General features: G+C 40.3%; 2 protein-coding genes across 4 annotated transcripts in view; both read right to left on the bottom strand.

The window, feature by feature from the left end:
* The window catches only part of LOC125408675 (ATP-binding cassette sub-family G member 3-like), a 238,081-nt gene that overhangs the window by 53,052 nt on the left and 171,586 nt on the right, over positions 1 to 13,443 (bottom strand). The gene's annotated exons all lie outside the window — the stretch shown is intronic.
* LOC125408672 (ATP-binding cassette sub-family G member 3-like) overlaps positions 1 to 13,443 on the bottom strand; it is a 38,335-nt gene that overhangs the window by 3,916 nt on the left and 20,976 nt on the right. For all 3 annotated transcript variants that reach the window (XM_087908778.1, XM_087908779.1, XM_087908780.1), the window contains 6 exons: positions 13,339 to 13,422; positions 12,126 to 12,376; positions 9,282 to 9,364; positions 7,203 to 7,292; positions 5,653 to 5,777; positions 386 to 540 (listed from right to left, as the gene is read on the bottom strand). In XM_087908778.1, the coding sequence (XP_087764904.1) occupies positions 386 to 540; positions 5,653 to 5,777; positions 7,203 to 7,292; positions 9,282 to 9,364; positions 12,126 to 12,376; positions 13,339 to 13,422 (788 nt within the window). The remainder of the gene's footprint in view (positions 1 to 385; positions 541 to 5,652; positions 5,778 to 7,202; positions 7,293 to 9,281; positions 9,365 to 12,125; positions 12,377 to 13,338; positions 13,423 to 13,443) is intronic.

Raw genomic sequence — 13,443 nt, 5'->3', positions numbered from 1 at the left:
AAATGAAGAACTGGGATGAACAAGGGACGGCTGTGAAGCTCACATAAGACCTGCCCTATGCAGTCTTGGATACACAATATGCAAACAATAGCGGTGTGTGTGTGTGCATTCAGACTGCTCCTGTGCATCACCACGAGGTCGTGGTCTACCAGCAAAGTTTCAACACATCTGTCTCAGGTGGCTCCGTGGCTTCTCCCTTTATAGACTGACATCAGAGCAGTAACCATAAAGCCTTGGAGGAAAGGCAGTTTCTTCTCTCCTACAGACCATAATAAACTTTAGCATAAGGCTTAGTGTCACAAGTCCTGATGAGTCAAGCAGGTTACATGTGCAAGAAAGAACACAAGGAAATTCTTCCTCTCAGAAAACCACAATTTACACTCACCAACATGAACACAAAGTAGATGGTCACAATTACAGCTGGTACAGCCATTGCAATCTGCCCTGCCCCTATAGACAGTGGCAGGGAACTGGCAGAAGAAGCCAACATCATGATGGTAAATATCATAGTGAAGAAACCCTTCACATCTGTGTTTACTCCTTAGAAAGAAAAAAAGTATGGTTAGTTCATCTATCTATGTCAGGAAAATTGTACATATTTCAAATATTTCTTTAATAATCAATGAGACTGGTAACAGTTTCACAGCCACCCAACTTCTCTGCATCTCTAACTGTGACCTGATCATGTGGATGCTGGGAACAAAATTTCAGGTCTTTGGAGGAGCATCATGTGCTCTTAACCAATGAGCCTCTCTCTAACCTCATTTTATTTTTGTATCCACCACAAAATTCCTTTTCATATAATGCCTACTCTCCTCTATATAAAATTATGAGCAATGTACAGGATCCTGATATGGAAATACAGACTACACAAGTGGCCCAAATTTTATTGCATTTTTTTCACAGGAGAATCAGCAATAGAACATGTTCATGTCCACTTATTCTGTGTTTATTATAATTGCATTAGTAATAAAATTGGAATCAGGACTGTGTCTGCTAGTTTTTGTTATTTAATACAAGCAAGAGATGCTTATGGCAGGAGGGAACCTCACACAAAAAAAAAACCACTTCCATTAGCTTGACCTGTAGGCAAGCCTGTGGGGATATTTTCTTGATGAATGATTTATGTGGAAGATCTTAGACAACTGTGGATGATGCCATCCCTAGGCAGGTAGTCTTGAGTTCTATAAAAAGGCAGGCTGAGGAAGCCATTAGGAGCCAGTAAGCAGCACTCCTCCGTGTCCTCTGCTTCACTCCCTGCCCCCAGGGTTCTACTCTGAGTTTCCTTTCTTAAAGGACATTGAACTGTAAGATGAAATAAACGCTTTCCTCCCCAAATTGGTTCTGGTCATGGCATTTGTCACAACACTAGAAACCTAACCTAAAGGATTAAACAACCTTGCAGTGGTTTTATTATCTAGAGGACAGGAAGGTGCCTTCAACTTTAGCTTTCCTAGAAAGTCACCATGTAACTGCTCTGGAGGAAGGCAATGGGTTCCACAAGCTGATATGTAATCTTTATGGAGATAATGATATGAGCCATGCATAATCTTGTGTTTTATAATAGTCACAAAGCCACAAGGTAGAGTCTGGGAGAGATGAGTTTCAAGTCTAGTTGTTTACAAAGTTGATATTATGGTTATCAAGGTGAGTATTGCACATGTGTATATGGGTGTCCATGACTATGCATGTGCTATGGTGTACATGTACCATGGAGTGTATGTGTCATGTTGTGTATGTATTATGGTGTGCATGTGCCATGATGTGCATGTAGAGTTGAATGATGTCTTTCTGGAGTGATTCTTTCTTCCACTGTGAATTTTGAGGACCAAATTCAAGTTATCTGATTTGCAGGACAAGCACATTTCCCATAACCATCCCACATCCTAAATGACAGGTTCTGAATGATAAATCTCTTATTAAAAATGTTTAATCTTTATCAGTGCTTATCTTTGAAAGTCTATGTGTGTGAGAGAATGTATGTTCATATATGTGCATGTGTTTATGTCTGTGTGGAGTAAGCATGTCTGTATGTCTTTGTGTGTGTGTGTGTGTGTGCATGTCTGTGTGTAAGTATGAAAATTCTGAGCAATTAATCTAGGGTGAAGCCAAACCATGATGCAAAGATGAATTTGTTCACATATTTAAAATAACTTTTTATATTACATAATGTCAACCAACCTTAAATTTAGTATCCTCTCTCTTTGTTAAATTAGGTAGCATAAGACATTGTATACATTTAAGTTCATTTCCACATATACATGTGGTGTGAGAGGTCCTTCTGTCTATGTGTTGTTTTTATTGGTTTATGAATAAAGAAATTGTCTTAGTTTCTGTTGGGGCAAAAGAACAGAGCTAGGCAGAGAAAATTAAAGTGAATGCTGGGAGAAAGGAGACAGGGTCAGAGAGACACAATGGGACTGCTGCCAGAGATAGATATGCTGAAACTTTGCTGGTAGGACACAGACACTGGTGATATACAGATTAACAGTAATGGCTTAAGGTTAAATTAATAGGTAAGAGTTAGCCAGTAATAATCTAGAGCTAATGGGCTAAGTAGGGATTTAATTAATACAGTTTCTGTGTGATTATTTTGGGGCTAAGCATCCTGGACAAACAAGCGGCCTGCTGTTATAAATTGTTGCCCAACATTTCAAACTAAAATCCACACAAAAACCTGTTACAAATTGGCGTCAATGTGTCAAACTAAAATCCACTTATAAATCTGAGACAGCTTAATTCAAACACAAAAATACAGAGTTTAACACAGCTTCTTGCTGTTTAATGGCAGTGTGCCACAACTCATTTAAGAGAGGTTTTCCTGACACAGCTGTAACAAAAAAAAATCATGCCATTTTAAAATGCTTTCTTGGCCGTGCTGCCAGCACAACCTCTGGCTCTTTCAGGAAACTGAGCATTTGGATGGGGTTTGTGAGCAATGCCCTGTGACTTGTTGATGGCAACTTGGACTGGCTGTGTGCCTGGAAGTGGGGCAGTGAGAATAGTTCTCAGAGGTGAGCAGCACCATGGTGGACTGGGCAGGGCAAGCAGGAAGTACCACATATACCCTAATAATGGCACAACTTAAGTTTTTAAGAAATGATTAGCATTTTAAAAAGTGCTCCTGGACAGTAAATATTTATAGCTACACTTAAAGATAGATTCAGACATAAAAGACCTCAAAATGGGTCACAGTGTTGGATAAATGTTTGTAGACTTGGGTAAAAAAGAGTATAAAGAGTTAAAAAAAGAAGCAAATCATTTTTAATAAAAAAAAGTTGTTAAAGAGACAGAGTACAGACAGTCATAGATTAAAAGGAGAAAGGAAAAATAAGCCAAATAAAGATGGACTATACACAGAGAGTCTGGATTATGTATATTATTGCATTTTCTTTTAACTTTTTGACTATGAAGGAGTTAAGTCCAGAGATACATTTCATTGTGTGAGCTGCTAAGCTAAACCAGTATATATTATATATTCAGAATTTGGGTCTAAGAATATGTTGCTTTGGAAAAGAGGTTCTTCTCTTGTTCCTACAGAGGATTAGAACCTATGGATTGCTTCCAGATTGGTGTGGTTGGATGGAACAAGACCGCCCCAAAAGTCACCATGAACATCCCCCAAAATTACTATGCCCAACAATCAGCAGGAAGAGGTATGGACAAAACTATGCTCACATTCCCGAATACAGATTGTAAATACTTCTTTACATTTAAAGGGGGATATGCCTTAGAGATTTGAAGTGGTATAAATCTTGATTTATTGATACAAGTATTAGGTCAATTTTGTTATATGTATATTTGTGATTAAGGTATTGTGTTTGTGCAGTTCATTTAAAAATGTAATATATAATTAAGAAATATAGGTTAATAGATAATCATCTATAACAGTCAAACTTGTAGTCATGTTAGATTTTCTAGGTGTATAGAGATATATTTCAGTTGGGTATTCTTCAAATCTTTAAGAGACCATCAAAATATGGCATTTAAAATATTTAAAAGCTTAAGACTTTTCATGACAGTGAGACACATCTGCTCCTGACAGCACCAATTACTTCAGGAGGACAATGGGCATTGAAGAGGCTCCTCATGGAGATTGTTAGCCATTTGGACAAGAAACTGCTCTTGCCTGAACTGCTTGACTGGATTTGCAGGACCCACAGAAAAGTGACTGCTGAACTTATCTAAAGGTGAGATGACCCATCAGGGTTTCTGCTTCATGAGTTTTGCCAGAAATTCTGCAGGACACAGAAAAAAAGTAACTGGCAATCTACCAATATAGGCAGAACTGTTCTTGAAATCCCCTGCTTTGTGAAAAAGTCTACTGGATACTACTGGTCTGTAGGCTGAAGATGGATGCCACAATGATGTAGAAGAACTTCGGGTGACTGTTCAGGCAGTGAGATATCTCTGTCAATTCTAGAATTTTGGAAGTTTCTTACATACACTTCCTGTTTACTTAGGTAATATATCTTTATGGAGTCTTTGAATTTAAAGAATTTATAGCTATGGTTTCCTTTTGTTATGATAAAAGATAAAATAGATATAAATATTATAACTGTAATTATTATTTGATACCTGTTTTTATATGTAATTTTACTATGTTAAAGCCTTCCTTTTTGTTTAAACAGAAAAGGGGAAATGATGTGGGAGGCCCTTCTGTCTTTGCGTTTATTGATTAGAGAATAAAGAAACTTTCTTGGCCTGTGATAGGGTAAAAGAACAGAGCTAGGCTGGGAAAACTAAAGTGAATGCTGGGAGAAAGGAGGCAGGGTCATAGAGATGCTATGGAGCTGCCACTGGAGATAGATGTGCTGAAACTTTGCTGGTAGGCAATGACCTCGTGGTGATATACAGATTATAGAATTGGGTTAAATTAATATGTAAGAGTTAGCCAGTAAGAAGCTAGAGCTAATAGGTCAAGCAGTGATTCGATTAATAGAGTTTCTGTGTGATTATTTCGGGACTAAGTGGCCAGGAACCAACAAGCAGTGCCCTCCTCCAACAAACATATGTGTGAGATACTATCCACTTCTCTATATTGTATTTACATATTCAGATACTTATCCAGAAACATAGGAAAAATATACAGCTGGGGTAAGAGATGGTTCACTGATTAAGAGCACGTGCTATTACTGAAAGGCCCTAAATTCCGATCCTAGCACCTAGACAGCAGTTCACATACTATAACTCCAGTTCCAGGGGATCTGATGTTCTTCTCTGGCCTATCTAGACATTGAATCCACTTAGTACACATACACATGACAGAGAGACAGACAGACAGACAGACACACACACACACACACACACACAAGGCAAACAAACAAATGAAGGAAATATAAATCTTTTCAAAACTTTTGCATAGATATCTAATAATTGACCTTGCTCCATTGGTGCTGTCTCAAATGTGTGTGCTATTTCCACATTCATTACAGTGAACAGAATCTCTAATAAAAGCACAGTTTCATAAATGAATTTTGTACTACTTTGTGAACAAGTCTTGAAGAATCTCTTCACACTGAACTCCTGATTTGATGGCACAGTGAGATGAGCTTTTCTATGCATGCTCTCCTACTTTAGACTCGTCACAGTTGTGCAAACCAAAACATGATCCCAAAGAGTGAAGATGCGTATTTTTCCCTTGCAACTTACCTGCTATGCTGAATACTATAATAGTAAATATAATACTTGGCAATAACCTCCTGGGTACCAGATCACCAAGCAATTTCCCAAGGAAATACGATGACACTCTGTAATATCCACTGGTGTGCTCATGTCTACAGAGACAAAGATCACATTATACATCCTTAGATTAGTCCAGAAGGCACAGGGGAGATACTGGCTACTATACTGAGTTCTGCTACCACAGGCAGCCTAACAGGACAGTGTCCACTATACTCCATGCTGACTCCCACACATGTCCCCATCGCAGACCAGCCACTTTAGGTCAACAGCTTTATGACCTTCTCACTACTATTCTCCCCACCAGAGAACTCTACCCTCTTTTGTGCACTCTGGACAGACAACAGTCCCTCCAAAGGAAGAGCTCAATGTGCCCACACTCCTGAGAGCCTCTGCCTACTGAAGCTAGATCCCTGAGGAGCAGCTCCTTCATACCTCACCTCAGACAGTGGTCATGGAGACTTCTGTCCTTCCAGTTCTTATGAGGAAGGTGACACTGTCACTCTGCGGTCACAGTGCAGCTTCAGGACACTACACCCTTCTCTTCTGCTACCCCCACTTTAGGACAGATGTATTCCTTCAATAATCTCTCCTTACAACCATGAATCTTTAACAGATGCCAAACCTTTCCCTGCCTTGCCCTCAAAATTCTCAGCTTTTTCCCTCTTCAGCGCATCTCTGGGGTTTTTGTTTGTTTGCTTGTTTTGTTTTTGATACAGAATCACCAGTGCAGGCTGACCTTAAGATCCATACATAACCAAGAATGAGCAACTTCCTGCCTCTAACCCGGTCGCTAATTCTGGGATTACAGAAATACAGCCCTGCTCAGGATTTTGTGGTACTATGAATCTAACACAGAGTTTAACACAGAGAGAGAGCCAGCACTCTATCAACTAACCAAGGCCCTCAGCTCTTCTCTGAAGACTTCCCTCCTTGACATGTACTTAGCCAACTTTGAGAGCAGGAAATCCTAAACATAAGCCACCAGGAAAAGGTTCTTCCATGTTTGAAAAACACAGGAGATAAACAGCTCTTTTATATGCGGCTGCTGTCTGCTCTTCCCAGCCCTGCATCAGGAGAACCCTGATTCCTGTGCAGCTGTCCCCCTCCAGCTCCAGTGCTGCTGAACCCACTGCACCCGAGCTCTGTGAAACCCCTGACAGCTTTCTTTGGGAGGGGGTGGGTGAATTTCCTGTCATATTCAGCCCCTATGCTGTGTGTCTGCAGCACTGGGATCTAGTAGTCTCACCCCAATTTTGAGATTTTCTCTAGCAGCAGAAATCTCTGCTCTTGATTTTCCATTCATTTTTCAATTAATATTACAAAACTCTTTACATACTTCAAAATCCATGGTATCACATGCTAAAAACAAAATTTCATAGTTTGTTTATTTTCAACTAAGTAATTAAGAAAAAGGGGAATTGCTGGTAATTCATGGCATAACATTTCAGGCCCAACTATGAATGTAATTAGTTTTATCACCCGCCCTGATGCCTGCTTCTGGAGCAGGGGCTACTCACGGAAAACGATCCCTGTCAATCACGAGAACCTCTCCCGCAGTCACACTTATAACACACTGCAATATTGTGACGCTGAAGATCAAGCTGGCTCTGCCAGGAGAAAATGGAGGCAAAAGCAACCGTAAATTCAACATTAGGATGGCTTCTTTCCAATACACCTTGTTCTGGAGAATAAATAACGTTGCACAGATCTGTTCTTTAAATAAGAAAACAGTACCAGAGAGATGGCTCATCAGTAAAGAGTGCTTGTTGCTTTTGCAAAGGACCCGGGTTTGGTTGGCAGCACTTACATGGTGAATCACAGTCATCTGTCACTCGAGTTCAAGGGGATTCCGTGCCAGCAAGTTTTATGTCAACATGACCTAAGCTAGGGTTATCTGAAAGGAGGGAACCTCAATTGAGAAAACGCCACCATAAGATCCAGTTACAAGTAATTTTCTTAATTACTTATGGATGGGGGAGGGTCCAAACCATTGTGGAGGCTACATCCTTGAGCTGGTGGTCCTAGGTTCTATAAGAAAACAGGTTAAGTAAGCTATTGGGAGCAAGTCAGAAAGCAGGGCCCATCGTGGCCTCTGCAGATTCCTCTCTACTTTGAGTTCCTCCTGTCCTTACTTCATTCAATGAGGAATTACAGTTTGGAAATATAAACTGAATAAAACCTCTCCTCCCCAACTTGCCTTTTGGTCATTTGTTTATTCAGAACAATAGTAGCCCAAACTAGGACAGGAACCAGTGCATATTTCTGATAGCCATAGGTCTCAGGACACACTCATTTTACACAGACATACATGTAGGCAAACACTCATACACATAAAAATAAAATAAGTATTTAGAATTGTTCTGGTTTAAAGGTCAGAAAGTACGAGTCCCATGAATTATTTTCCTCTCTGTCTCCACAGTGGTGTCTGTTCATGGAGGAAGATCCTCTAAAATCCATGAATTTGATAATGACCCTTAATGTAATGATCCTAGAGTATATAATTTAGGAATTAATTGGTTATAGATAAAATCCTGAGAGTGGAACCCCATAATGCCATCCGTGTTCTCATCAGGGGAAGAAACAGCATTGCAGGCTCTGCCACAAGACGTCTGAGAGAAGGAGTTCAGAAAGGAAGAGCTGGGAGAGAATCCTCCCCTCAGGCTCTCACACTGCAGTGAAATTTGCATGCAAATGGGTGGAACTAGAAGAAACCATCCTGAGTGAGGTAACCCAGACCCAGAAAAAAGAGTAGTGTATGTACCCACTCATTGGAGAATACTAGATGTAAAGCAAAGAATAAGGAGCTTATAGTCCATGACCCCAGAGAAGCTAAGTAACAAGGAGATCCCTGAGGGAAACATATATAGATCCCCTGGGAATGGAAAACTGGGAGATAACATCTCCTGAGAAAGTTGGCAGTGTGGGTATGGGGGGCGGGGAGGCAGAAGGGAAGGAAGAGGGAATAAGGAGTGGGAGGGAGAGAACTAGACGGTACAGGATGAGGGAGATGGGGGAGAACAGAGACGGAGACACTTCATAAGACACCCAAGGAATCGTGATTTACTTTTTCTTAGATAGCTTATTTTAAACAAGAAAGAGCATAAGTCTGGGTGAGCATGTGCACATACTGGAGTCCTTTTATTGTGCTGGTGGGGATATAAAACAGGACAGTGGAGTTGGAGACAGGACAGCAGCTCCTGAAACAATTAACACAATGGGCTGTGATTGGACAGCTCTAGCGTTCTACCTTAAAAAGCAAACCTCCAGGACTCAAAGAGATGTTCTCGCACACTCAGCAGCTTGGCTCCATACACTAAGACATATAAAATGTGATGTGTGGTGTGTGGAGTTTCATACTATCTACACAACTAACATGAAAGCACCCCACACACTAAAACAGTCAAAATGTAATATGTGGAGTGCGGAGTTTCATACTGTCTACACACAAACATATGTGAAAAAGTGAGTTCTCCACTCAGCCTTCAAACAAACTCTATCACATGGTAAAATTTTTACTCTGTTCTTGTCATAAATTCAAATTTTTCATGAATTTATATAGGATTGAACAAAGTGACGCCATTTTCTCATTTGCTTACCTGGTCTGGACTTCAGTACAGTCATTTCTTAGAACACGGAAAGTGGTACCCACAATCACGGCCAGTAAGACTGTGATAATTGTCTTTCAAAAAGAAAACAGGGAAAAGAAAATTTTCAAATAGGAGTAAAAATTATTCTTCACATTGTTCATTATTTTGGAATATAAAGTTTACTAATCAGATGTCTCCAGTGATATAATCACTATATTATAGCCAGAGTCCCTGGAAGAACATATAACACAGATGTCAATAGTCTGCTCGTATGTCAGACTGACAGTGAAGGTCTCTGCAATCTGAGGCTCCAACAGTGTAGATCCTGGAAAAGCTGAGATTTCTTCCAGTGCTCAGCCAGGAATGGCCAGTGAAGAACTCAGTTCAGGAACTAAAACCTGGATGACACAGGGTGGGAGAGAATGCAGGCGCCTGGGGAGCTCTGGGAACAAACCCAAGTAAGTGACAGAAAGATTCCACCTAAACTGAGATCTCAGCTCTGGCTCCAGTGAACATGTGCAGGTTTCTACTTCAAGTGGCTCAAGGGAATTCAGGCTTTCTTTACTCTTAGAGTTAGAAACAGATGCACCCCAGGCCAGGGGACAGCTCAGTGGCAAAGCCCTCACAACATACACTAGACGCTGATCCCCTCAGGTGCAAACCGAATAATGAAGTTAAAAATGACTTGCAACACAGTTCCTAGCAATGGGATCTTGTGTGCTAAGAAGGGGTGAGGTGGTCCTCACCTGTGTCACCTCAGGTTTGTGTTTGTGTGTGTGGGTGTGTGTGTGTGTGCTGCGTGGGAACCAGCACTATTGCTATCACCAAAGTGATCATACAGCGTCCTCTGGGTGACTCAATGCTCCCAATGCCATCACCTTTGTCACTGCTGCTCCATCAGCCTCAGTCGGAGCAGCCAGGGTTCAAGGGTCATCTAAGGCGCCAGTTCCTCCAGATTCCCATCTACCTTCATTTACCCAATCTGTGCCAACCATCACAAGGAGTCTGCACTGTTTTGGTTTTGGATTAAAATGACTTTAAAAGGTGCTTCCATTAGCATAGGAGTAAGGCTACTTGATACTGTATCTTATTTGAAATAGTCTATTATTCCTTGGATAATGTTTTAAATGTAAAATATTATGATCTAACAGAAAGCATCCTACCATGTAACTTGATAAATCAATAATGAAAATTTCAGAGCTTGGAGATAAGGCACAGCAGTTAAGAGCACTTGCTGTTCTTGCAGAGGACCTGGATTCAGTTCCTAGCACCCAAATGGCCCCTAACCACCTTCTGTAACTCCAGGTCTGGAGGATCTGAGGCCATCTTCTGGCCTCCAGGGTCAAGCACATGATGACAATTTATACATGCAGGCAAAACACCCATACAGAAAAAATATAAAAATAACTAACAATAAAAATCAGTCCTCAGTTCCTAGTGTGTGTGCACATGCACACACACACATACACACACACACACACACACACACACACACACACACACACACTTCTTACCCCATGATATTGCCTCACTGTCGGATAAAGAATAACCCAATTTGATGAATGTAATTCAGTGGTTTCCAATCATATCGAATGTTTTTTGTCCAAAAAGAATGGACATAAAAATGTCTTTTTATGACGTAAGTCCTCAAGTAAAAACCAAAGACCAGTATAAATCAATTGGTCAGAATATTCACATACACACAGGGAAAGAAGCAACATTGAAATATGGAAAGTGCGGCTCACATGTTAAGAAGTAAGTGGTGTTTTATTACAGCCAAAAACACACAACCTTTCAAAATTCGACAGAAACTAAATGCCTGAGAATGAAATGACAATGCACTAGGAGCAGAAATGGCTGTGAGTTCTGGTTGGCTGGGGAGAGGAATGTAGCTTCACGGTAGAGTGATTGCCCTCTAATGGCTAAGGCCCCAGGATGAACAGGCTGAAACAGTAATACAGCAATAGAGTACTTATCACCATGAAATAAAGAATACCTGAATAAGTGATGGCCCAACAATCTGGAAGAACCACAGTTCTGTGTGACATTGAGGTTAAAGTAACAGGAAATCTTAACTCATGATGATCCGTGTTACAGAGCCAGTTTAAAGAAAAGTAGAACTTCACCTCTTCCCAGTTCCAGTTGGCTGACAGGGAAGAGCATTGTTCAGTCCAGTTACCATGTGTGTGTGAGCTGCACTCTTTGAGTAGCTGCTGCTTTCACACACTGGACTCATGATGAGGGAACAGCACTCTGCAGCAGGCTCATCTCAGGCAGTGGATGCTCAGGCTCCCTCAGAGCTGTTCTGTGGCCCTGTCTCCTCACCACATGATTTCAACCACAGACCAACCGTCCTTTCCCTCTCCAGTCATCTCCACCCTTCTCTACTTAAACCTTCTCCAAGTCCATTCTCTCATCTGACAGGCTACAGTTCTATCTGTTTATCCAGTTACCATCCATCCACCCACATGAAAAGTTGCGTCAGGAAAAAAACCCTTTTCTTCCTTTTCTCATTCCGGGACTTGAACTTGCAGGATGTGCTCTAAAATAAAGTAGACAGGTGTGAGGAACTCCAAGGTGTGCCGAATTTTTTTTTGTATTCCCTCAATAAAGTTTTCACTTGGATTAGTCACTACATTTCCTGTTAATAAAAAACAACCACTAAAAATGTTTTTCATGAGTAAAAACTTAATAGTGGTCTATTTGCTTTATTGAATATGTTTCTATTCCAGGTAGAGTGGAGATGACAGACACATAAAAGGAGCAGAAGGTAAGTGTGGCCCTGCAGTAGATTGACTCAGAAGCAAATTGTTTCCACATGAGTTTAACAATTAAAATAATTCATCAAATTACCCAAATTACAGTGATCCGTGGAAAACCCTTGAAGTTTTTAAATGAACGACAGATAATCCACCAGAGCTGATACCAGAAAGGGGTGACAAATGTGATCTTCTCCAAGGCTGAGCTCCTCCCTGTCTTCTGTTCCCCCAAGAGTGGATCCAGTTCAGTTCTCATTTCGCTGTATATGGAGGACTGGATATACTTATTGGCTAATTTTTCTGTGAGTTGTTGCTGTCTCTCAGAAAGCTTATTATGTTCGTTGGCTTGGGGATAAAAATGAATAAAAGGTAAGAAAAAGTTAGACAATAATTTAGCAGGTTTTTCTGAGACACTATTCATGAAGAACATAAATTATGTATCATTTTTTTTCTTTGTGACAGTCTCATGCACCCTAGACTATCACAAAGAAAAACTGTCAAAGTTGCTCTGAAGCCAAGGGTGATCTTAAACTTCTCCAGGTTCTCCTGTTGCGGTCTCAAGTGCTGAGATTACATGCATGCACTTTCACACCCAGTCATGCGCTGCTAGGAACCAAACTCACGGTTTTGTGCATGCTAGGCAAGTAGTCTCCCAGCTGTGCTCCATCTTCAGCCCACCAAACTTTGAGAATAAAAATATTACTCTTGTGTTAATTCATTTACAGATTAGAATAGTGTCCCTGACTGACCTGACTGCTGTCATTACCCTATGGACACAGCAATCTGATTGGCCTTTTCTCATATGGACCCTAATTCTTAAAAAAGTTTACCTTTCCATATGGATCTATACATTTTAATATAAAAGCTTGGTCCCTGCTTACTGCCACATGTGAATGTATATGCAAATGTATAAATTGCCAAATATCATGTTTTTAGAATGTTATAAACAAAGCCAAGCATGGGTTCATAACTTTGCAATACCTACAGTTGGGTAGGGAGATAAAGAGAACACATTTAAGACCAGTCTGGCTACATAAGAAAACCATATCTAAAATAATAACAAGAATAATATGATGAACAATAAATTCATTTACTTTCTAATAAAAATTTCCTTTACAACTGATAATATCACATAAATAGTCTTTTATGGATTAAATAAAAATTCACCTAGCACTAACAGACAGAAAAATCTATGAACTAATTTGAGAACACTGAATTAATAAAAAAAGCAGTATTCTAATAAACCACAAGTTGTGTTTTAATGAAATCAGTTAGGCAAAATCTGTGACTCTTGAAGACTCACGTACCTTCATGGTCGTCTTCCTCTGTGTCTAATAGAGCAAAGAAACCCCCAGCAATGATGTTCATGAAGAAGACTTCAGAGTGAAGATCTACAAATGTATGACAAGAAC

Source organism: Myodes glareolus, chromosome 8, assembly GCF_982192425.1.
Source record: "Myodes glareolus chromosome 8, mMyoGla1.1, whole genome shotgun sequence".
Classification (NCBI taxonomy): domain Eukaryota; kingdom Metazoa; phylum Chordata; class Mammalia; order Rodentia; family Cricetidae; genus Myodes; species Myodes glareolus.
This window is presented reverse-complemented; position numbering and strand designations above follow the sequence as displayed.